The sequence below is a fragment of the Miniopterus schreibersii genome (genome assembly GCF_964146895.1).
Source record: "Miniopterus schreibersii genome assembly, chromosome: 11".
Lineage (NCBI taxonomy): Eukaryota > Metazoa > Chordata > Mammalia > Chiroptera > Miniopteridae > Miniopterus > Miniopterus schreibersii.
The window spans coordinates 6,510,604-6,535,293 of record NC_138111.1 but is presented as its reverse complement, the minus strand read 5'-3'; the positions used below and the strand labels follow the sequence as shown (position 1 = coordinate 6,535,293).

General features: G+C 46.4%; 1 protein-coding gene across 8 annotated transcripts in view; it reads left to right on the top strand.

Moving 5' to 3' along the window:
* The window catches only part of MVB12B (multivesicular body subunit 12B), a 142,190-nt gene that overhangs the window by 89,527 nt on the left and 27,973 nt on the right, over positions 1 to 24,690 (top strand). The window contains exon 8 of one of the 8 annotated variants that reach the window (XM_081151100.1): positions 17,022 to 19,539. The exons of the other annotated variants lie outside the window; for them this stretch is intronic. Coding sequence (XP_081007226.1) covers positions 17,022 to 17,296 — 275 coding nt within the window. The 3' untranslated portion in view covers positions 17,297 to 19,539. Of the gene's footprint in view, positions 1 to 17,021; positions 19,540 to 24,690 lie in introns of those variants that run through there. 8 annotated transcript variants of the gene reach the window in all.

Sequence of the window (24,690 nt, the reverse complement as noted above, 5' to 3'; positions counted from 1 at the left end):
GATCTTTAATAAGCAGATATGACTGATCCTCATAGTTCTATAGAAATCGGTTAATTGTTCCAGATGGCGTGTACTGATTATGCAAAATTACTTTTCACACCATTTTTTTTGTGATGGAGTTTGGAGTAAAATTAAATTTTTTATAGCCTTCTTATCATGCTGTTTTACAGTGGTTTTTCTACAGAAGTTGAATTTAATCTACTATATTACATTGACCAGCACAGTTACTCTAATGTAGCATTTTGTGATTTGACAAAGAATAATAGGACACATTGCTCATTGCTCATTACTGTGTTCCTAATAAAAGGAGCTCCTGTGTATGGAACGTAGCTGTTATTTAGAAGAATGCCTCATTCATGCAGTTAAAAATGTGAAATTGTGCTATGAAGTAGTTCCTTCTGGGGAGAGACTATCTGGGAGAAGCAAACAGAGATAGGCTTGTTGCTGCCGATTTTACATGCAGAAGGAGGGTCTTCTTTTAATGACCAGAGTGTTGAAATTGTGCTACTTTCTTCTTCTTTGAAGGGGGAAAAAAAACTAGCTAATCTCATTCTATTAAGAGAGGTGTCACCGGTTGAGTCGTCTTGATTTACATAATCCCAGAAGTCTTTCATAATTGAATAGCATTTATAAAAGGTGGTTACACTTTGGTGTAAAGTATCAAAAAAAAAAAAAAAAGTCTAAAAAGCTTCAATGATAATTCGTCTCTAACATTTTCCATAGTGTTGCTGTTTGCAAAGCCCATTGTGCTGATACCAGATCCAAGTCCAGGTTGTGGGTGTTACCATGTGACATCGATCGAGGCTTGTCCTTGTCCAGGTTCTCAGATAACACTCTCTCGGCAGCCTGGCCGGTAGTGGGTTGTGGACAACTCAGCAGATTCACCCCAAAATGGGATTGTGGGCTGTTACCTTGATGCAGGGGAGATGCAGTTTCCAGAGGGATGGAGTGGCTGTTTTTTTTGTTGTTGTTGCATCAGAAATCCTGGCTAGGTGTGTAGTGTTTTAAATATAACAGATAACTATAAAGAAAAATGTGGCTGTGTATATAATCTGAAGTTTGACCTGTTTTCTAAAAAGACCATTGTACATCAAGTCTTATCAGGATTTTTATAGACCTGGGAAATGTATTTCTATTTTAAATAGATCAGATTCCCATGTGCAGAAAGACTCGGATCTTTCTGTGGCTAAACTCCTTGCTTCAAGTAGCTCAGTCCTGCCGAGCCCCTTCCCACCCACGTCTGTGGCCCTGAAGGCCTTCCTTGTTTGAACACGCTGGAGGCGGATTTGGGTCTGCTTAAAAGGTTCAATTCCCGTAGCCCTGGGGGAATCAAACTTTTTTTTCTTTTTAATATCCTTCCACCAGCAGCACTGATTGCTCTTCATAGAGGGTCCCTGGGGTGGAAGCAGGGCTTCATTGCAGCCTCCGCAGCCAGCTACAAGGAAACAGACCAACAGGTCACAGACCCTGGAGCCAAGAGGACTGCTGTCTGTCTGTGTCTGCTGGGGGATGGGGGCATGGGGTGCAGGTTCAGTGAGATGCCCAGATGTGACCACCACTGGTATCACGTGGATTGTACTGTGTATTGGTCTTTGGAGTATTTTTGGTTAAGTTCTGTTTTCTGTCTAGTCCAGTCGTGAAGGAGGTTTAGTAGTAGGGTCAGTATGCTTGGCTGCCTGTAGCACCGGAGCAACGACTTACAGGAAACGTTTCACACACCCTTGTTTGTAAACTCAGCATGTATTTTTGGAAATGGGAATTCAACATGAAATGGAAATTCTCTGAAAAAGAGTACGAGTAAATCAGACATGATTGAGAATGTTTGTTCTGATGCAGCAATAATTTGGTGGCGGTGCTCTCATCAGTATAGCTTAAGACCGCATTAAGTGGACAGACTTGATCTGGATTCTCTCATTTTAATCTTCAAAATGCTATCTAATGTCTCATTAAGACTTGCATATAATGTATCTTAAGTACAGCCATTAAATATAGTTTAGGGAGATTTATGTTCAGATATTGCTTAAAGATGTTTTAATAGGCCCATTTACTCCGATGATATTAATGAGCTCTTAATACAGACTAAGCTTCTAAAACTAGTGCTAAAGACTCCAGCCTGAACACAACAACTTGGGATCAGTGCCTGGTTTGGATGGGAGCCTCTAGGGTAGCTTTGCTGACCCCTAGGGTCAGTGCCAGCCCCTCTGATGATCCCTGACTTTGGGAAAGGGGCCACTTCTGACTCGGTCCAGCTGCTGACCCCATAAGATTACAGTTTTCTGCAAGACTGAGTACAGTCCTTTTTCTTGTCCCAAACCGTGCACAGGACATGTGCTAATTTGGCCAAATTATACATCTCCAAGATCATTTGAGTGGCATTGAGCTCTTGGCGGTGGCGCTGGGGCCTGGGAGGGTTAGAGAAGGCTGTTGCCAGGCATCTCGAGGCAGCATCTTTCCAGGAAGGTGTGCCCAGTCTTCCCTGTCGTGCGAACAGCTTCTATCTGCCACATGTGAACTGTAAAAGGTCACATGGGTGTGTTTTCATTTTTCAGGCATTTGTAGTGACTGAAATATACATAATAAGGTGGCCCTGCTAATTCAAAATTGGGAAGGAGAAAGCCAGCCCAGCAGGAATCTCTGTACGCCCTGCGCTCAGGCACGGTTGTTCCCCAGGCTCAACTTTTAAGCATGTGGCAAAAGATCTCCATGTCCGTATTTCCTTCTCTTTCAGAGAAATATTGAAAAGCAGATTTTTTTTTTTGTTTCAATTATTTTAAGGGAGACGGGGAGAAAAAGAACCTATGAGTTCAGAGACTTTTCTAATCACTAAATTGGTTTGTTATAAAAAGATAATAGCAAATTTCTTCTTTTCATAATTGGACATCTCTTCCCCGTGGGCTCGTGCAGGCTCAGCCCGTGCATGCACAATAAGTTGTGCTTTTGAAAAGCCATAACTGGCTAATAACAGCTACAGTGTCATCAGAGAGTAATGGTGTGCTGATTAGCATAATTAATGACAAATGGTGGTGCAGAATTGGTGGATTGGTTTAGCGGATGATGAATGCGGCCGGCCTGGGCTGGGGCCTGCCAACTAGGCCTCGCTGGCTGTCAGCCCTTCTGTTCTCGCGGAGGCAGCCCTCATTAGTCACGATGGGAGGTGCCAGTTTGTATTCTGTTTGGAGCACAGAAAACTTAATAATCCAAGCGAACGTGGCTTTCCCTTTTTCCTCTGTATTTACTCACAAAAATCTCTTCTCAAGCATTCCCACTGTGGCTGAACCATGGAGACACAGCTATTTCAAGGTGCTCCCATGGTGTTCGAAGGGGAAACAAAGGTGCTAGAATAGAGACACGCGTATGTATTGCCATGCTCTCCTCTGACCAGAGACAAATGACTCCCCTTAGGAAGACTTCTGCCTAGTGAACTGTTTATCTGAGTATTTATAAGGGAAAAGAGATGAACTCGGTAAGCTATACATTCTGTCCAGAATTAAGACTAGCACATTTATCTTTGACTTGATTAATCAGACCTAATTTGCATTCTCAAATGAGACTGATAAAAATGGATTTACCCTCTAACCTTTAGAGGGGGGAGAGTATTTCTCTGCAAGATTTCTGGGGCTATCTTTCCTTAACTGATAAGAAGCAGCTTCTTTATCAATAAGGATGAAAATCCTTAATTTGCATTAGTGAATGAGACTAATTATTATATAGTTAATTAGCATCTGGAAATGAGGATTATCTTAATTACAAAGCATAATTTCCCTAATAGCTACAAAACTGTAAGTTTGATCCGTGTGGAAATTGGTAACTATTATTATGTAATTAGTGATAACATTAATAGTACAGAGTATTTAGACATAATTTGCATATGCAAATGTAATTTACCTGAGCCAAACAAGTGGATCATTAATGACTGGAGCATGACAGAGCTGAGTGAAAGTTCTAGATAGCTGAATGGTACCCTTTTTATGCCAAGCACCTAAATCATTAAGCAGTAGAGGAGGTAAGATCTTTTATAGTCAGGTGGTCAGAGTGGGTTTTGTTTTAAGAATGAATGGCTGTAGGATTAAGTAATAAAGCTAACTGCTTAGGGAGACAGCTGGCCACACAGTCATCTGCTTGACTTTGGTTTCCCATTGCTTCCCAGTATCCCTTGAGTCTTAGATGTGCTTTCCCCACACATTTTAATGTCTCTGAATAGTGGATCTGTCTTACAACTGAAGTGTACTTTTAAAGCAGTAACACACCCACGTGAGCACAGCAAATTATGAAATTGTTGGTGCAGCTTACAGCTCTTGGGGGGAAATCCAGAGCTTTCTGAACTTTACCCATATGGCCCCAGAGTCTCCCCCCTTTGGAGCTGCTCCATCATCTACATCTTGTCTGATCACCATCTGCCCTTCCCTCAGGCTCCAGCAGTGTTCCCCCAAACAGGGGCGTGTGCTCGTGAGGGAGCGTGCGCTACCAGAGGATAGCCTTGTTTGAATAAGCTTCAAATAGATATGTTAATTGGTCTTTGTGGGGTTCTGCTGCAGTGACACATGATCCCCCAAATTGCAGGCTGACACCACCACTATTCTGTATGTCATTCAAGTTCCAAGTTGGTGACTGCACATTGGTGGGGTCCTGCTTCATGTGTCTTCTCGTCTGGGATGCAAGCTGTTCTTAGAGCAGAGGGAAAGTGCAGGAGACAAGGAAGACTCCGGTCAGACGCGACAAGGCACCCAGCCGAGCCAACATCAGTGCACAGGGGTGTGTCCCTTTCCCAGAGGCCTCGACCTTCCCATGGCAGTCACACTCTCACAGGGATGTGGGAGCACATACTCAGGAATGGTAATTTTGAGTTTTAAAAAATGAGTCTTCAGTTGTAAATAAAAGTATAGTCAACAATTACACTGGGAGAAAAAAAAGAACAGTGAACCTGGGTGGAGACACTGCGCCCTGAAGTATGGGAAACATTGGCCTCTAGTGTCTGTAGCTTATCTTCAAGCCATCAGGAGCCTGACTTCTCCTGGGATAGTTAGGTGTCAGCTCAGGGCTTTTCATGGGTGTTCCCGTTTGATGGAAACAGCACTGCCCTTGGGGATTTAAGGCTCATTTTAACCACCTCCAAATTTAACAAAGTCTCGTCCTTTCTCTGGAATTCAGTTTTCCCAACTGCACAGTGAAGCTCTCGGACCCGGTGGCCCTTCTTGCCGCTCTGCCCTCCTGCCACCCCTTCTGAGTACCTGCTGAGAGCCTGGCACCTTGTGGGGCTGGAGCAGGTGCTCCAGAAAGTTCTGCGCCAGGGCTGCTGGGGCTCAGCGGTTCCTATAAGAACCTTTTTTAAAAAAAATTTGCTAGACAGAACAGTACATTGATATATTTTTCTTTATCAAAAACAGACACAAACTTGTGAGTTATAAAAGTAACATGTTCATTGTAGAAAAGTTGGAAAATACATCAGAGTGTAGGGAAGAAAATAAAATCACTCATAATCCTATTACCCAGAGGAACAATCATTTCAGGTAATCCTTTCAACTTTTTCTATACCATATATATTCATATATAAAAGTATATTTCTACCTATTTGTCCATTCTGGTTTTTTTGTTTGATTTACTGAGGTATAATATACATACAATCAAATTCACGCCTTTAATGTGTATAGTTCAATGAATTTTGACTAATGATAAATTACATGAGAAATCTCACGTACCCACCACCAGAAGTAAGATACGGAATTTTTCCAACACCCCCAAGATTCCCCTCCTTCCCGTGTCCAGTCATTTCCCAGCCCTGCCCCGTCCCTGGCGGCCAGTCGTGTTCTGTGTTCCGCGAGTGGAATCGCGGTTTGCAGCTTGTATGTGCCTCAGCACAGTGGTTTTGAGCTTGGTCCATGCCGTTCCCGTGGGTAGCTTGCTCCTTTGTGTCCCTGAGACTGTCCATTCTGTTCTGAGACCCAGTCATGCTGCTTTCTCCTCATCAAGTCTTCCCCTGGGCGCAGGTTGGGCAGGGGGTCCAGTGGTTGTATAACCTTCCTCATGGACACAATGTGCTTGACCTAAACAATCCTCTGTGACTGGATACTTACGTCGTCTTCACTTCTAAAAGTAATACATTGGTGAACATTCCTTTAGATAAATCTGTGTTCCTTTGGGTATGTGTGCATTTTTAAGCATTTTCATATATTACAATAAATCGACCACCAGAATGGTTGAACCCATTTACGCTTCTACATGTGCAAAAGGGTTGTCCCCTGTAGCCTCGCTAACTCACTGTTATTTTGTAAAATCCTATCCATTGGAAAGATGATGTGGCATCTTATTGTTGGTTTCCATCTCCTTGCTGCCGGTGACGGGCCCACCGCCCTGTCCATCGGCCACTTGCACGCGCCTTGCCTGCTCGCACCCTTGCTGCTGCTCTGTTGACGTCTGGCTTTTTTATTGAGCTGTAGCAGCTCATTATGGAAAGGCTCTGTTTTTGTTCTCATGTTACTACTGTTTTTTTCCAGTTTGTAGTTTGACCTTTAATTTTGCATTTCTTTATGTTTTGTGCCTTTGCCATCACATTGTAGAAAGGCCTCCTCTGTCTCATGGTCTGTTCTGTTCTGGAACCTTACTTTTCCTTTTTTTTAAACATTTAAATCTAAAATTCATCTGTCATTTGTTTTTTGCACCCTTTCCGACTTATTTGCCCACAATTTGTTTTGATGTATGACATAAGGATCTATGTTTTTTCCAAATTAGAAAAATATAATTTTCTAATGTTTTTCTTTAAAATTTTTATTTTTGGGGTAAAAATTTCCAAATTATTTATCATTGTCCCAGGACCACTTACTAAATCATCTTTCATTTGAAAACAATCTTATTAACTGCCTAATGTCTACTGTGATGTTCTGTGGCATATGTCCTGTTACATTGAATCAATTCATATTCTAGTGGGAGGATTACTTTTAATTTTTACATCCTGTTTTATTATTCTTTGTAGTTGTTTTTCAAAGTGTTTCTGGTAATTCTGGTTCAATTTTTTACCCAGTTGAAATTTAGAATCTCTCTAAATTCTAAGGAAAATACTTTCAAGATGTTGATTGATTGAAGTTATAACTTAATTTGGGGAGAATGGTCATCTTTAAAATACTTTATCTTTCTTTCTAGAAATTTATTCAAATGTCCCTCTGTGTCATTCAGTAAAGTATTACAGTTCATGTCATTTCTAAGTTTAAATATTTTTTCCGTTTTCTTTGCCCATTTTGTTTTAACTGGAAATTGTTTTTACATATATATATCTATACCTATATATATATCTATATATATATATAGATATATATATATAGATATATATAGATATATATAGATATATGTAGATAGAGATACACACACACACACACACACACGCGCGCGCGCGCACACACACACACGCACAATGGATTTTGAATATTCATTTTGTAAGTGGCCACCTCTCTGTAAGCTTGTTATTTCCAGTAGCTTCCAACCGATTTATTTGGGTTTCCTCAGTAGACAACAATATCATCTGCAGATGCAGTTCTATCTCTTTGACAACATAGTGTCTCATTTTTTTTCTTGCTTTGTATTATTGGCCAGAACATCTGAAGCAGCACATGGTAGTGGCAGTAGCTGTCATTCTTTCCTACCTGGTTCCCGACTTCAGTGGGGATGTTTCCAGTGTTTGCAGTCAAATCTGAGATAGGCTGGTAATTTAGAATCAAGAATTTGATCATGCTAAAGAAATGATTCTCCTATTCCTATTTCCTGGGAATTATTTAAAAATTAAATGTAGGCACTAATTTTATTTCATTTTATTTTATTTTATGTATTCATTTTACTGTTTTCCATCACCACGTATCCCCTCTCCGCCCTCTCCCAACTCCACCCACTCCCGCCCCCTGCGGTCACCGCACTGTTGTCCATATCCATGAGTTCTCTCTTCTTCTAATTTCATGCAAAAATAACTTCAGAATCTGTCCATACAATATTGTATTCTTTCTCATTTAACTTATTAATATGAATATTTTATTTGATAATTTAGCATTTAGAAATTGTTATATTTATGAAATAAATCCTACTTTATTATAGTACATAATTCTTGAAATATAGTACTAGATTTGAGCCACTGTTAAGTTAGGCTTCTGGTATTTTATATAAATGAAACTGGGCTTACTGCTTATCGAGATATTTTTGAGTGATCTAAGAATAAGAGTTTTTCTTTCAAATATAAGAATATTTCTAAAGTATTGTAATTTCTATTCCTTTGTGGGGGGAGAAAATGAAAAAAAAAAATTTCTATGAAAGCTAAATGGACCTGAAAGCACTTGGAGCTAGGGGTATTTCAGGGGGAGGGACAATAACTTCAATTTCTTTCATAATGATTGGGGTTTTTTTCACGCTTTCTGCTTTTTCTTGATTCAGTTTTGTTATTTGTATTTTTCTTTTAAAGAAAAGTCAGCCCTTTCATTTAAATTTTAAACTTTAGTTGTATAAAATTGTGCCTAAGAGTTTTTAATTTTAAAATCAGTATTCCTGTGGTCAAATATATCCCCAGTGTTATTTTTTCTCCGTTTTTCTTGGTTACCCTTGCTAAAGATTTGTTTTATTTATCTTTTCAAACAACCAGTTTTTTCTCTGTATAAAGGCATTAGACTTTTGCTTTACATTTCCTTATTTAATTGTATCTTTAGTTCTTTTTTTCTAATTTGGCTTTGCTTATTTTGTTTTTTATATTTTCTTGGGTTAAATGGTCACCTCATTTGTTTTCAGTTCTTTTTGTTTTTGAAAGAAGTATTTAAAGCTATATATATTTTTGTGTATTTTGATGGTATTCTGATATGTAGTACTCACATTTATAAATATGTAGTAATTTTAGTTTTGATTGCCCCTCTCTGACTCAAGTGTTAGAAAATACTTTTTCTGAGTGGTTGAGATTTTGTTTAACCTTTTCTTATTAATTTCTAATTTTATTGCATGATGGTTAGAAAACGTAACCTGTATAATTTTTTTTAATGTATTTAGACTTTCTTTGTCATCTACTATATGATCAGTTTTAGTCAACGTTCCATTGACACTGGAAAATGTCTTTCTGTAAGGTATAATGTTTGAGACACACACACACACACTCTTTGATCAAGCTGGATCGATGGATATATGCATATCCATATCCACATATACATTCATTCATCCTACTTGGCCAAAGAATGGTAGCTTTTATTGTTTTGTAAATTTCTTCTTACGTCATCATTTTTGAGCATCAGTTTCGTTTGTTTCAATGTAGTGTCAGGCAGGCCACAAAGGTTTATGACTGTATTTTACTCTTTATCAAAGTAAAACTCCCCCTTTTGTCCATTATGTGGCTTTGGCCGGAAGTCTTTAATGTTCTTGTCCCGCGTGGGCTCCCAGGCACTTGGCTGGGCCGCACGGCCCACGCTGTGAGCTCTGCTGCTTCTCCCTCTGCTCTGGCCAAGTTAGGCTTCCCTTCAGACCTTTGCTTGGGTTCTCCTCCCACCCAGAGCGCCGTCCTGTTCCCGGTCCACATCCTCAGCAGCCTCCAGCTTGCCCTCCAGCCCCACTCTTCTGGAAGCCATCTGTGGGGGCTCCTGTTCTCTGGTTCCTCCGTTAGCACCTCCAGCCCTGTGTACCTGGACACAGGCACACACCTCTCGAGCTCCCTGCAGCAGCGCTGTCCCCTCCTTGCGGACAGGAGCTCTGCTTTCAGAGCCCCCAGCTCCAGCACATGGGACCGAACCAGCCCTGCACAGTCTTTCCTTAGCACACTGTTATCTTGTCATTACAGGGACTGACTGCTGCTGCTACTAGACTATTCCGTTCTTAGAGTTCATCCTGAAACACCAGCTAATTCATTTTTAAAAAATTACTTCAAGAGCCTTATTCCAAAGCTTTGACCATTGGAAGTACTATTTGACAGTGTTCCCACATTCTTAGTGACACTCCAGGGACATGCACAAGACCACCAAGCAGCATGGCCTCGAGAGGAGCAGGGGCTTTGGAGACACCCCCCCACCCCCGCCTTCCAGGCTGGGCATGACCCAGTATCTTGCAGATGCTCTTGTTTAGGCTCATTTTCCTCCTGCCTATGGCAGGGCCCCTTGCACCTCTCACTCAAGGGGCTCTGAGAATTCATCAGGGACAGTCACCTATTCAAACAGGTACTGAGGAACTGCTGTGTGCCCAGCCCAGGAAACATAGTAACATTCACTGTTCAGGGCAGAGAGCCTGGTTGCAGAGGGTGGGTGCCTGGAGAGCGAGGAGTCCCCCATACACCAGCTGGATGTGACCCAGCACCATAAAAATTCACATACAAACTGTGGAAATCAGATGTGCTCTCCAGTTTGCTGAGCTGGGTAACTGGAGAAGGCTCATGGCCGCAGGCACATAGCACAGATTTCCCAGAGTGGTCATGGCGGGTGGGGCTAGCCACCGAGATCCACAGCCCTTTCCCAGGCTGTCTGTCTGATAGACAGGCCTGGCCTCCCTGGTTTCCTGTCATTAATGTGGCTTCAGATGAGAGTGAATATGCCCACAGCACCTCCTCGCTAAGGCTCATTTCCAGAGGAAGGCAGACACTCATTCTTTATGGTTAAAAGTAAGGACAGCCTGTAATTTGGGCAAATTTAACCACTTCCTGCTTTTTCTGCTCAGGGACCTGGGGATAGTTCAGAAACCGGAAGGCTGGCCAGGGCCCAGGATGCCCTGAGTCCCCCGGGCAGCTGTGCTCAGGCTGGGGTGACTGTCCTGTCATTACCTGCAGTGCAAAGGACTGGCTTCTGTCCCTTTGACCAGCCTGGCCACAAAGAAGCAGGTGACACCTGTGTCTGTTTGGTTTTGAGAATAGCAGTTAATATTTATCGAGTGAAGTCACTTTCGTGTAGGAACTTATTTAATCCTCAACACCACCCTGGGAAGCATGTGGAATTATAAATGAGGACCTGAGGTTCAGAGTGGTTCAGTGAGTTTCCCAAGGTCACACAGTAAATCATGACAGTGCCCCTGGGTGCCTCCATTGTGCCTCCCACAGAATTCTGTCATCGCCTTTCACACTCTTCTCCTAGTTTTAAGTTTCTTCCACATTTCCTAGACTCTACACCAGCAGGGAGGCCAGTGGGAGATGCGCGCTGCTGGTTCCCGCACTGTGTAGAGCAGAGACCCCCCGGCCTCCCTGGGACGGAAGGCCTGGCTCCCAGGGAGGTGGTGGACAAATTCCATTTCCTCTCATTAGGCAGCTTAACTGATGGCCAGCTGAGCTTGCAGATCTGTCCGGGGCCTGGTGGACCTTCTGCAGGCTCCCAGAGCAGCCTGGGAAGCCAGCCCCATCACAGTGGCACAGATGGTAAACCCAAACGACAAAGTAAACTCCAATATGTCTTGGAGACATTGTCAGCCTGCAGCTTATTTGTCATGTCACCACAGTCTCCTGATTCAGGGACACCCTCCCTCCCAGTGCTGCTCCCTCCCCTGGGTGAGGATTATTTACAGGAAACTGCTGATTGTAGGGCTGGGGGGAGGGCACAGAGACAGAGGGTTTCCAGAACATGCTTTGGTCATTTTCTACCATATTTCAGAAGCGAATACTAATAATAGTAACAAGCACATGGCATTTGTAGAGTGCCAGCCCCTGTTCTGAGCACTTCACCCAAACTTTCTATTCTACTCTCATCACATCCCCAAGAGGTGTAGGTATCAGGCTCAGCTTACAGGTGCAGAAATGAAAGTCCAGAGAGCTTAGTTGACTTACCCACGGTCACACAGGCAGGCTGGTCCAGCATCTGCCTTTAACCTCCGCACTCTTGTGTTCAGCATATGGTTGAGGCTGAAAGGGCACTTGTCTCTTGCTCAGGGCTGGCACCCGAGCAGGAGAAATGGCACCCGGGATCAAGGCCACTAGGGCAGCCCAGGGACATCCTGTAGGCCTCATGGGTGAAGACCAGCTGCTCCCCTCAGCCTGAAATGGGGAGCACTAAGGTAGGGGTGTCTCAACCTCCTGGCCTTCTCCCGCTGGTGACAAGGCCCCATGGTGACAGGCTGGGGCACTGCTGGGCAGAATTGCCAGTGTCTACTCTGGGGTGTGGCCTAGCTCCTCACAGGTAACATCTTTGCATCTTTGGAAGGGCAGGGGTTTAGAAGAGGAACAAGTGGGTTGGGAAGCTGAGTGTCCCCCCCCCCTCTGCCTTTCACCCCAAAACTGATGGGGAGCCAGGCCCTTGACCATCCGGGTCTTGGTTTCCTTAACTGTAGAAACAGAAATGGAGGCAGGGAAAGCTTCCTCGAAGAATACAGTGAGGATTCAATGAGGTGAGGCTTGCAAAGTGGCCTGGCCCGTGGGAGGTGCTCCCACCACAGAGTTGGCTACGGAAGCAGCAAGGAGGGGACTCACTTAAAGGGACCACTCCTCCGCACACGTCCTGTGGAGGAGGGGACGCGGTGAGCACTGTTGAGGGGGTGATCCTAAGAGCCAGCTGCACACGCCACCAGTCTTTTAGTGCTCCAAGGAGGAGCCTGGAGCCCAGACCATAGCAAGGCTTTGAGAGAAGTGGGTTCAATCAGGCCTGTACCCCTTGCCCCACGGGCAGTAGTTCAAACATTTTGGGGGCAGGAAGCAGAGAAAGCAGCAAGGGGCCCCAGGGAGCTCCGAGGTAGGACAGATCTCGTCCCCTGCCTCCCAGAGGTAGGAAGAGAGGACACTAGAGGGCCTGGCCTGGGCGCCCAAGACACGTGTCCTTTGAAAGGATGTATTTATCTTTCTGATTTAGCTTTAAAGATGCGCAGGAACTCACAGCCTGTGGCCAGAGGTAAGCAATGAAAAGCCAGGTGGCATATAAAGAGCAGATTAGGTGAGTCTGCGATTGATCCCGAGCTGTTTGCTGAGTCCCTGGGTAAATTCCATGCAGGTTGGCTGATTGAGGACACCTGGAATGCTATGGGTTTGGCAGTTATGAAAGTCACACTGTTTTATGCCTCAGCCCCTCTTGCTTGTTATGGGGAACTTGTATGGAAAACCCCCTATTTCCACTGGCCCCATGTGTGAGTGGGAGTCGGGGGTCAACCGTCAAAGCCTCTTCAGGCAAGTGCCCAGCAGAGGCGCCACCTTTTTCTCTGGTAGATGAACAAAGGAAAGATGTTACCAAGTGCCCTGGAGGGTCCCCCTTTCTTGTGTGCACGCATGCAGGCTCGCACACTGTGTGGCCACACACACATGCAGGCTCACACATGGACACACAACCAGGGCCCCCAAGTAGAACATTCATTGTAAAAAATGAAGCCAGCACAGTTCCTGGTATTCAGGCCCAGGCCTTGGAGCCTGTTATTTGTTAAACTCTGAGCCCTGCTCCTTGCTGGTCACTCTGCTTGGTTCTGGGCCATAAAAGGCAAAGAAGACAGGCCCTGCCCTTGGCATGGGAGTGCTTTCCCTCCAGGGCATCTCTTCCGGCCAGCACTCTGCTGCGTGTGTGGGCCCCGTGGGCCCTGGGAGCTGGCCTGGGAGCCAGGGAAGCGTGTTCCCTGTCAGAGCACAGTCTGTCTGGTGGTTTGGGGACATCCGGCCTCCACAGGGCCTCCAGGTTGTTTGGCTGTACTGGAAATTGGTTATGCTCTGAATATTGCTGAAAATAAGCAGGCTGCTCACTGTTCAGCCTCCCTGTGCTGGGTTAATAAGTGGAAAGTGTTTCAACTAGTGGAGGAAAGAGAGTTGTCCAAGCCCAGTTCCCCACGCCTTTGCTCTCTGACGAGTATGTTTGCGTGTGGGGCGTAGGGCGGGGGTGAATAGGGTTTGGGCGAGCTTTTTGGCTGAAGTAATCGGAATAGTAATTGAAATATCTTCAGGAGAAGGGAAGTTCAAGGGTAATTGCTAACTGGTGCCAAAAATAAAAAACCTGTGAAACGCTTAGCAACTTCACAGACCTTTCTTTTCCAGCCATTTCTGCACATTGCAGGATGGTTCTTTCTCTGGGACAAGTGACCACTAATATTGGAGGGTGGGGGGTACTGTAAGACAATGTGGTTTCATTTTACATGCCCTGGAATCAATTCCCAGGTGTACCCCTAAGACAAGTCACTCCCTTCTTTGAGCTTCAGGAGAGTCTCTGTCAGGTGGGGACTGTGGAAATAGGGGGAGTGCCTGTCAGCCATGAGATACATGAAGATGATAAATCCCGTTTCCTCAGCTCAGTGGGTTGTTATTGAGCATCTATTTTTGCCTGTTCTGGTATCATAGACACAAACCCCATGAAAGTGCCACCTCCCTATGAACCCTTTTTAGAGTAGCTGGTCCTCGGCATCCCTGGCCAGTCAGAGGCTCAGACTGCAGGCCAGGTGCATGAGCAGGGTGGGGGGACACGCAGCAGCGTGGAGGTGGGCTGGGCGGCGAGCGCAGGAGTGGGACTTGAGCCCCCAGAGGTGCGGTGGCAGAGTTGCCTTGTACCCCTGTTCCATTCTCAAGTTTGGAGTTCTGTTTTCAACCTTGAGGAAACAGTGACTGTTTCCTCTCTGCCCATTCAGACTTTGAAAGACCCCCATTCCCAGCAGCACTAGGCTTGGGTCCCACTGTGCTTTATGGAAGAGGCGGTCTGTCACACAGGCTTGGCCCTGCTCAGCTACAAGACTGATGCAGTTTCTTTCTTGTTGCTGTGCCATCTAGTCACACATCACACAGTGCACCCATCACACGCGCACACGCACACACACTCACTCGGCTCCCCTTCTCTCTGAATCATCATCATGAACCTGGTTGCCATCCAGGTTCATCAGACCCTGACAGGGCAGAGGATCCTGCAAGAGAAAATGAATGTCTCATGTTCCATTAGGAAAATCTAAGAAAGAGACAAACATTCAGTTTGTCCCTCCGAGTGGGTGCCACTTAGCACCCATTAACACCTTCCTTTGGTCCCTTCAGCAGTTTGAAACCATCTCTCTCTACTGGAAATAGCCTTCCTGCTTTAATTTTCAAACTTCAAAGATTACTTTCGAAATAAAGTTTTTCCAGTGAAATTCCAAAGGTTTTACACATGTGTGAGGAGTTTGGCTGTTAAACTGTGTTTGCTCTGCCCCTTGGTCCCCTCAACTACAAAGGTTCCGCGACCGCCTGCACTTTGTTCTCTTAAATATACACCAGCTCCCTTACGCTGCGCAGCACGTTGCCGTGGCCTCTTCCTCCACCCTCGGTCTGACTATGGTTCCGTGAAAGCCTAGTGGGGCAGAGTAGATTTTTTATTGCTGGAAGAAATGTTCCTGTTTGGGCACTTTCACAACTCCGCAGCTGCTCCCTGGACCCCAGTCTCTAACTGGGAGAGCCCCAGTGGCCTGGGACTGGAGGCTGGACTGGTGGCCCTGGTCAGAGCCAAAGGAATTTTTTTTTTTAATTTTCTTTTTCAATTGCAGTTTGCATTCACCACTTTTTTGTGTTAGTTTCAGGTGTACCAAAGGAATTTAAGAGTAAGGATAAGTTTGAGTGGCTGGGGGTGTTGGCGTGGTTGATTTCCACCCTACATGTCATCAGCCCTACAAACACCCAGCTGAGTAATTGGGGTGCGGGTGGAATTTTGAGCCTCTGCTGCTCCATGTTACTGCTTTGCTCTCGTGAGTGATTTTAGAACAATAAACTTTGATAAGCCATCTTGAAAATCTCTTCCCAATACGGTAATTAGGCCATAAATGTTTTCATAGGATAATTCCCCAAGATTGTCCCAAAGGTCCAAATTTTAAAACGGCTCTTTAGCACATAATTTCTCCCACAAAAATGTGGTAACGTAAAAGTGAAACATTTTGATGAACCTGTAGAAACTAATGATTCTATAAATAAAAATCGACGTCATTTATAAGTTATTTAAATAAATTTTGTCACTAAAATGAATTCTTCCGTATATTACATCACTGTTAATAATTTTAACTGTATGTTTGTTTATGTAAAAAAGAACTGGGCCAAGACCCAGGGCTTCTCTAATCAGGCTGTCGGCTCTCTTGGCTGAGGTTCCCAGTGTTGCGCCTCCGGGTCCCCACCTCAGGATGTTCCAGATGTTGGCACAAGCCTGGCTGAGTAGTAAAAGGCAGAGCCAGAGGGAAAAGGATCCATCGTTCTTAGGCCACCTCAACTCGGAGGCTTCCTTTTCTCCCGGGAAATGAGTTTTGCGAAGGCACATCTTCTAACAGAGGCTGATTTCATCTATGTTGAACCCTACTCTTTGTCTTCACCGTTCCCTTCGCCAGCTCCCAAAGCTGTCTGTGCCTGATTTCTCCAGCAGCGGTGGGGGCTCACAGAGCCCCTCTTAACATCACTTATAAAAATAGGGAAGAAGGCCTCTTAAAATTTTCAAACCACCTTTACTCTTGGAGGTGTTCCCAGGGCTCCCTGCTTCTCCTGAACCCTAGAGGATCCTCTTCTTCCTGTTTCCAGCCTCACACCACTGGTGTAACCAGCTCTTCCCGGGGCGGGGAGGGGGGGCAGCTTTCACGCCCTGGCCACGCCAGCCTGGCAAATCCCCGCTCTCGATCCTGCACCGTGGCTGGGGGGCTCATTCCCCGCAGAGCAGCGTCCAGCTGCGCCCGGCTGCATTCCACTCTGTAATTGATCCCAGACTCCTTCCACCCCCCCCTCCACAGCTACACCTTCATTTTCTTAGGCCTTTGTGACTCCCTCTTCCCTCCTGGCACCAGCAGTTGGCTCTTTGGTGGGGTCAGTTTGTTAAAGAAACAACCACTTTGAAAAACTTCCTGCTTTTGTAGGGGGAAAGTGGGGGAGTAGCCCATTTGGGCTGAAATTCAGGTTGTGTCTGTCTGTTAGGCTTACTGGCCAGCCACCCCACTCTCAGCATCCCAGTTTCACAGATGACAAAATGACAAATTATCTCATGTCATAACCTTCAGGATTTCCACCAAAAATGGACACTGCAAATGTTATATTCTCAAGTACCAAAGAAGATGCTGTTTTAGGCCTAAGGACACAGCTCCCTGTACTTGCTGCCTCCTCTGCATGGCACCTCCTCAGACAACCCTCAGGCAGACTTAACTTCCCTTCTCATCAGCAGAGGGAAGGAGAGGCCTGGAGCAGCACCCCAAGCCCCACCTGGCCATTCAGATGTTGCAGGCAGGACGTTTGAAGCCACCTTGTGTATTTACAACCTCAGGTGAAAATGAAGTCACGACTTGGCACTTGTCCAACCTGGATGGAATCAAGCTGAGAGCCCCTATCACCAGGCTGGCCCCCTTGCCACCAAAGCTAAACAATAAAAACAAGCCCAAAGAGGTGCGCTCTCAGGGCGTGCCTGTCAAAGACGATTTGGAAAATATTTTGCAGTAAAGACCGAGTTGCCCGCTAATGACCCTTGTCCTCCGAGAACCCAGACCAGCAGCCCTGAACATTGTCTCACCCAGAGACAGCCTTGGACTTTGGGTTCTGGGGTCATCCCTTCCAGGCCTCCACTCAGACGGTTTTTCCACTGACTCAATAAATGATTACACAGCAGTCGGGAGTCCTGTATTCAACACCTGGTTCTGTTAGTGGCCCACCGGGTCGCGTTGAGCAAGCCAGTAAGCCTCTGAGCCCACTGTTGTCACTTTGAAACGGGAACAGGGTCAGCCCCATGGGCACAGGGTAGAAAGGACAAAGGAGATGGCGGGTGTTCAGCCACGTGGGAAAGTTACGAGGCACCACAGGTGCTCGCAACGTGGTTCTTGTAACATTGGTCTCTGAGTTAAATCTCTCATTTCTAAGCAGCTGCACGCAGGCCTATGTGCAGGATGTGTTTCCCCTGAAAGATGTGGGTTTTTGTCTTGAGATTTTAAAAAATTTATGTACTACTCCCTGGAGCGTTAAGGAAAGTATTTTTAAGAAGGGGCCTTGAGTCTCACAAGGATCCCCTATGCTAATTCTGGCCTGCTGTGCATTGCTCCTCGTTGCTGTTGCCCTGAAAGCCTCATGGAGAAACCACTCATTGTGTCTTTTTAAGCTGTTAGCTATAGGTCAGAGTTTGTTTTCAGTGGGCTGGCTTCGTGAGAGGCATTGCCCTGGTTGAGAAGTTGTGTCCCCCACAATTTGGGTTATGTGCCTGCACTTTCCATGTGGGGCTCCCATTGAAAACCACTTTTTTTTCCTGCCTATGGCATCCGCAGTCTCTTGTCCCTCGGTCTCAGCTGTTCTGGAGAGTACCTGCCTGTCTCTTTGAGGGACCCCACAGCATTCTCCCAAATGGATCTGCGATACACCCCACAGCCTCTAGACTTGGCACAGTTCCACTTGCTGAGGTTCTGCCCGCCATGCGGGGACCAGCATGCACTGTGTGAGGCAGGCCCTAAGCGGAGGATGCTGGAGCTCCAGCTTCACTGCCACTTGCTGGAGATGTCCCTGTGAAAGTCATGGGCAGTCGGGCCCAGTGTCTCCACCTGAAAAAGGAAGGCAGTCCACCAAACAGGCCACCAAACTTGTGGCTGGGACCTCCCCGTGTCCTCCGACTTGTTTATCCTCAGAATTCTAACACCCTGTGTCTGCTCGCGTCAGATGTGTTTTCAGCTGTGCCCATGTAGGCCCCGAGTGTTCTCCTTTGCTGCGCTTGACGGAGGCAGCTGCCTGTGCCCCATTTCTTTCCAAACCCTCTTCCGTAGGAGAGAGGAGTCGGAGGGATGTGGAGCCAGGCAGCTAATGTCGGCCAGACGGGCGGGCACCCCCTGGTGTCCAGGGCAGTGGAGGGGTGGAGGACCAGGTTCCGGGGAGCTCTCTGGTAGAGCCCTAGGAAGGAGTTGGGCTTCCTGGGTTTGACTTTGCCTCCGCTTCCTGTGGCCCTGTGTTCCTGGGCAGGTTGCTTAACTGCTCTTTGCCTGAGCACCCTCTGTAAAGTGGGGGTGATGATGGTGACAGCGACGATTCGTACCTCCCTCCCTGCCTCCCTCCCTCGTGGGATTATCCTGTTGACACACAGAAAACACCTAGTGGGGTGTGGGGCAAGTCCCTGTTGCTCCAGGTCCCTGGACTGAGCGTCCAGGTGGGTGGTGGAGCAATGCTCTGGGGCCAGGAAAGCAGGAACAGGAAGCGTGTGGGAAGAGAAACCCACCTTTCTCTCCGGAGAGGGGGAGAGGGCGGGCACAGGCCTTCCTGCCTTTCCCATTGTCCCGAGGAGGCTCCCGCGCTTCCGCCTGCAGGCTGGCGCTGTGGCTCCTCAGGGATCCCCGTCTATTGTCTTTGAGCGACACTGCTGGGGAGGGGTTTACTTAGATTCCCAGGTTTGTAATTAAAACAATTGAGAAACAATTTTCACTATATAAAAAGAGTAGCTGAGCAGGAAGTCTCTCTAAGCAGCTGTTGCGCTGTGAGCCGTGGAGAAATATTATTTTGTCACCAGCCCAGCACAGTTATCTCACAGCTTAAAAGAAACTAAGGGAACATCTTTTCTACTAACCCAGCAATTTTTAGCACCTAATATCATTTCACATTTAAAGGTGACAGCAATATCTTTAACGTTTTTCTATTGGATTAATAACGTTTAATGTTCAAAGCAATAAAGCGAAATGTTTTCGTGAGGGTGCTTTATATCACTAGTGGAAAATTCAAGTTTTAAAAAAAAAAAAAAGACCACACACACAAAGTAATAGACGTCGTCAAGAGCCATAAACTCAAAAGGGAGCCAGGGCGTGGAGGTGGATTTGGAGCCCGCGGGTGTGCAAGGCTGGGCTCCCAGGAGGGGGCTGCGCACTTGCGGCAGTGAGCTCGCGGGGCCCTCGCCCACTCCCCCAGCCATTCATCTCCACCCAGCAGTGGAATATGACAATGTTAGCATTTTTCATTTCCCTGACGTTACCATTAATAAAGCAATGATCCAAAAGGGGCTTTGCTGAGTCTGTTCTTTATGCTCCCATCACTCACGACTAGATAATTTCACACAGGATCGTTTTAAAATTAAATGACGATAAAAACGCTCTGCTGTTCTGTGTTCACCAGTTCATAGGAGTCTATCAAGTCATTAATGTGTCATGACAGACTGCTCGATGGATACAAGAGTAATTAATTATTTGAATAAATAACAAGTTGAACTTGGGGCTTTGAACCACAATGACACACGCATCCCATTAAGGGCATCTCGGAGCCTTGTCAGGGCACTGGTATGGAGAGTTAAAATGCAGGCCAGGGTGCTGGAAATGATGGAAAACAATTTCATAAACACGGGGTGATATTTTACAGGGAGAAAGCCAAAGTGTCACATTTCCGCGCCCCTACGGAGCTCTGTGTTAAAAGTTCCCCAGCAGCGGCCATTTCAGGATACACTTGATCAGTGATGATCTCGGCACAATTATACAGATTTTCATAATCACCATTAATCTCTGCATGTTTTTCAAGATAATTACAGCAATTATTACTTAGATTTCTCTTTTATATGCCCATTGTGGAGAGGAACAAGTGCTTATTATACTGGATAGTTCAAAGAACCCTGGATTAAAATTCTTTGTCATCTCTGTGCTCGTTATTTCAACTCGTGTTGCCTCTGAAAGTTCATCAGCGCTAGAAATTAGAGTGGTATTAGCAGGCTCTATTATTAAATCCTAAAGCTGAGCGTAGAGTGTGGTTAGAGTGGATGGCTGAATTGTTCATTCGTGGGACTGCTGCATTTGTTTGGAATTACTGTCAGGTGGCAGGAGATGCCCATGACAGGTGCAGGCAGGACCTCACACCTATTTGCACGATGGGCTTATAGAGCGAGCACAAAACCAATATTTAGAGAACACACTTTTGTGACATGCCCTTTAAAGGTTAATATTAAATCTGAAACCTGGGTAATTTATCGCAACTTTCTTCATAGACACAGCAGCTGGACAGAAGGACATGCTCACCCTGCTATCCCCAAATCAGAGTGGGTGTTGGGTCGGACATCAGTTCTGTCTCGAGCTGCCCCTTTTCCGAGTATCACCATGGTCTGGAGAGTGTGTCCGTTGGAGCCGAGTTTTGGAAGGTGATGTACTGCTTTCAAGAGAAGCCATTTCCACAGGGGAAAGTTTATTGAAAAGCCTGCTGATTGGAAATGTACCTGTGTGTGTGTCCCATGTATAGACTCCTGTGCCCCATCCCAACCACGACCGTGACACCTGCAGTCCTCTGTCACCCTATACCCTCTATGGGGACTGTTAGATCCTCCCCACTTCGACCAGATGCAGTAAGTCTAGCTTCGTGAGGGGAGGATGGCCAGGGCTCTGGTCTTAACTGGGAAGTCCAGTATTTGAGCTTTCTGTAGAGTGAGGAAAACATGAGACATAGAAAGGGCTTTTTCCTCTTCTGATTATTAGTTTCATCATTAAGTGATGACTTGATTCAGCACACACACACAGTGCAGTCTTGCATACACATAAGTTGGGTTTAGATTGCTGCCAGACCTTCCCTCTTTTTTTAAAAAAAAATACATTTTTATTGACTTCAGAGAGAGGAAGGGAGAAGGAGAGAGAGATCAATTAGCTGCTTCCTACACTCCCCCTGCTGGGGATTGAGCCTGAAACCCAGGCATGTGCCCTGACCAGGAATCGAACCACTATCTTCTGGATCATAGGTCTATGCTCAACCACTGAGCCATGCCGGCCAGGCAGACCTTCCCTCTTTACTTGACCTACAGATCTGTCTGCCAGGGCAGCAGGTCTTTGGGAATTAGCTGGCTGCTCCAGGGGCGCTCAGGCAGCCCCTCCGACTGAGGCTGCCCCTCCAGGGCTCATGCCCTACCCAGGGCTCAGGCCTCAGCTCTGAAGCTCTCCTGAATTCTCACTTCACTCGGGGTCCTCAGGTCCTGGGGACTTGATCCCATAAATCAAGGTCAGGACATCTCTATGCTGTGGTAACAAAATGTCACCTTTTGTACCATTTTTCACCTGTGGACAGGTTTCAAATCTTACATGAAATTTATAAGTTTGCACCTTTTCAGTATGTGCGATGCTTCAGACTATGGCCCTGTTGCTAAGATACTTGTGTAAATGGACAAGTCATTAAAAGTTTACTGGTTGATCATGGACACAGAAAAAGGAGTTGGAATGTCCCTTTTCCAGAGTCCTGAAGATGTCCCAGTACAAAACTTAGCTTTCTTCTAGACGGTGGCCTGAAGTCGCCTCTTCCTCGCAGGCCCTAGGCCAGCATGGAGCTCGTACTTGGAGAAGGACATTGGGATGTGGTTAGAGCACATGCTCAGCCAACAGCCCACTGATTCAATGATTAGTAGCTTGGAAGGTGCCTCAACGGGGTGCTGTATCAGCCAGGTTCAGGGGTTCCTGAGCAGGAATGGGCTCTCCAGGCTGAGCCCACAGCAAGGAGAGGGACACGTTGCATATAGAATGCCTGACTCAATCAGAAAAGGGTGCACAGGTCGGGGCAGCTAGATCCTCAGGTGTGGGAGCAGGGTGTGGGGGGAGGGGAGGGGAGGGGAGGGGAAGGGAACTGGGCAATAAAGCCAGGCTGCAGTCAACCTGTGAGGACCTGAGCTGTGGCCTTTGGACATCATCCTGTAAACTTCAGGGAACAGTTGAAGTTTTTAAGAAAAGGAATGGTCCAAGGAGAGAGACTTGCATTTGAAAGCTGACTCTAGAGATCCCTGAGGTGGGCATAGTGTCTTGGCCACACTACGTGGTGTTTCCCTGGTCACGTGATTGCTCCTTAATGTCTTCCAGGTCTAGGTAGCCTCCATTCACCTTCTTGCCCTCCTTGATCATACCTTTCTGCTTCCGCCTTTAGATGACTTCCTTTGTGTTACATAGGAAGGTGTTCCCTCCTGACCCTTCATGTAGGAATGTAATGGGTTTGTATTTACTTTGAGCAACATGCAGTTGGTCTCTGCCTCAAGCAGACTATGGGAAGGTGGAGTGGGCCACACGGCAACAAAAGTGGCAGTTACTGGCAGGCATTTTGTATAGAAACGGGGGGACTGAGAAATGTGGGGGACTTCCTAATTGCCCACGCCAAATAGAAGCTCAGAGAATATTTGTTTGTGGTATAACGGCACCTTGTTTTAAAGAGGATGGCATTTCCTACTGACCTGGCAAATCAACTCCTCACATCAGGAGCAGCTTTCTTCACTTTGCGCTTGGCGCTCTTTTCCAGGGGACATTAAGCAGCCTGGGCCCACCTGGGGCTGTTCCTGCTATTGAGCTTGACCTGTACAACCAGCGAGAGCCGTGGTTCAGGGCACCCGATGAGTTCCTCCTGGGCAGGCCTTGCTTCGGCCCTTTCAGAAGCCTTTGAATTGGAACTCACAGCCCACAGGCTACATAATTTATTGTGGCCACACTTATGTTATTATGTAAAAGAAGGTAGGAAAAGAAAAAGGCGTGCTACCGTAAAAAGGCACTGTCCTCTAGCACAGTCATAATAATGATGATGATGACAGTTATTGAGCAGTTAGTTTGTACCTGGGGCTTCATGATTTTAGCTCATCTGAATGTCACAGCTATTCAGGTATTATTGGTTCCTTCCTTCTATAGTTGAGGAAAGAGGCACAGAGATTAGGTGCTGGTCCTAAGTCAAAGGGGGGTTGGAGGACTTGCTCCGAGTTCACTCCTGGGAAAAATCATTGGCTGCTGGCTCTGTTTTCGGCCGTAGCTGCCGTGTGTTGAGTGCCTGTTGCAGGTCAGGCTGTGCTGGCCCTTCTTGGTGCCAGTTCTCCCACAGTGGAACAGCAGAGTGCGCGTGATTATCTCCAACAAGTGAGTCTGAAACTCCAAGGCTAAGTGACTTGCCCACAGCCCATGGCCAGCCGTGGCTGAGCTCATGCGTGTCTGACTCCAGCTCCTGTTCCTTCCTCCCCACAGGGGGCCACCTCCTGTGTGTGGGACTCGGGAGGCTCTCGCATGGCTGATAGATCGTGGCAAAACAAATTACCTTGGGGGTCTAGAAGGAAGTTGTTGGCCTTGTGTAACTCAATTGGAATGTCACTGAGTAGACAGCGCTGGGGGTGTCTACAGATATCTTCAAGGAATGTCCCCAAAGTAAGATCACCAAGAATGCAGGCCGGGCTTGGTGTTTTGGTTTGCAGATGAGTGTTGAGAAATGGCCTTGAGATCTTGAGTCGTTGGCATTTTTCCCACACATATTGTGAAGGACTTTGGAACCACCGCAGGAGAGGGGAGAGGGAAGGGCCATGTTGCCAATTATTTATAGCCCTGAGCCCCAAGCAGGCACCCAGAATCGAAGGTCTCCCACCTCTCCAGCAGCGTTTAATTTTACTCAGAATGACTACCTGCCAGTAAGCACACTGATTACCGCCATCTCTGCGAGTGCTGCCGAGGGACTGTGACTCAGGCTCACTTAACACTGCTTGACAACTGTGAGCAGGTAACAACCGTGATGCTGGAAGTGGAGTCTTTTATTTTTTAATTTTACACTTTATACCACCTGATTTTGTGACTCTGTCATGCATGTTAAAATTAATGCATGTGTTGATTGGAGCATTTTTTTGGTTGTGGTCTCAGTGAGGGAAGGAGTTGGCTGCCCTAAGCAACTGTGGGTACCCAACGTGATGGGGTGGTCCTGGGTCCAGAGCCCTTGGGAGTTGGTCAGCGGTGGGTCTGGGTTGAGCCTGCAGAAGTCCAAGGGTGTGTGCTTGGAGGGAAAATCAAGGGACTGCTCTGAGGGACTTCCTTGGCAAGTGAAATTATAGTTCTCACATGAAGGAAGACACAACAGCTATAACCCTACCCCATTGCCAGGCGAAGTTCCCACAGATTCATGGCAGAGCTGTG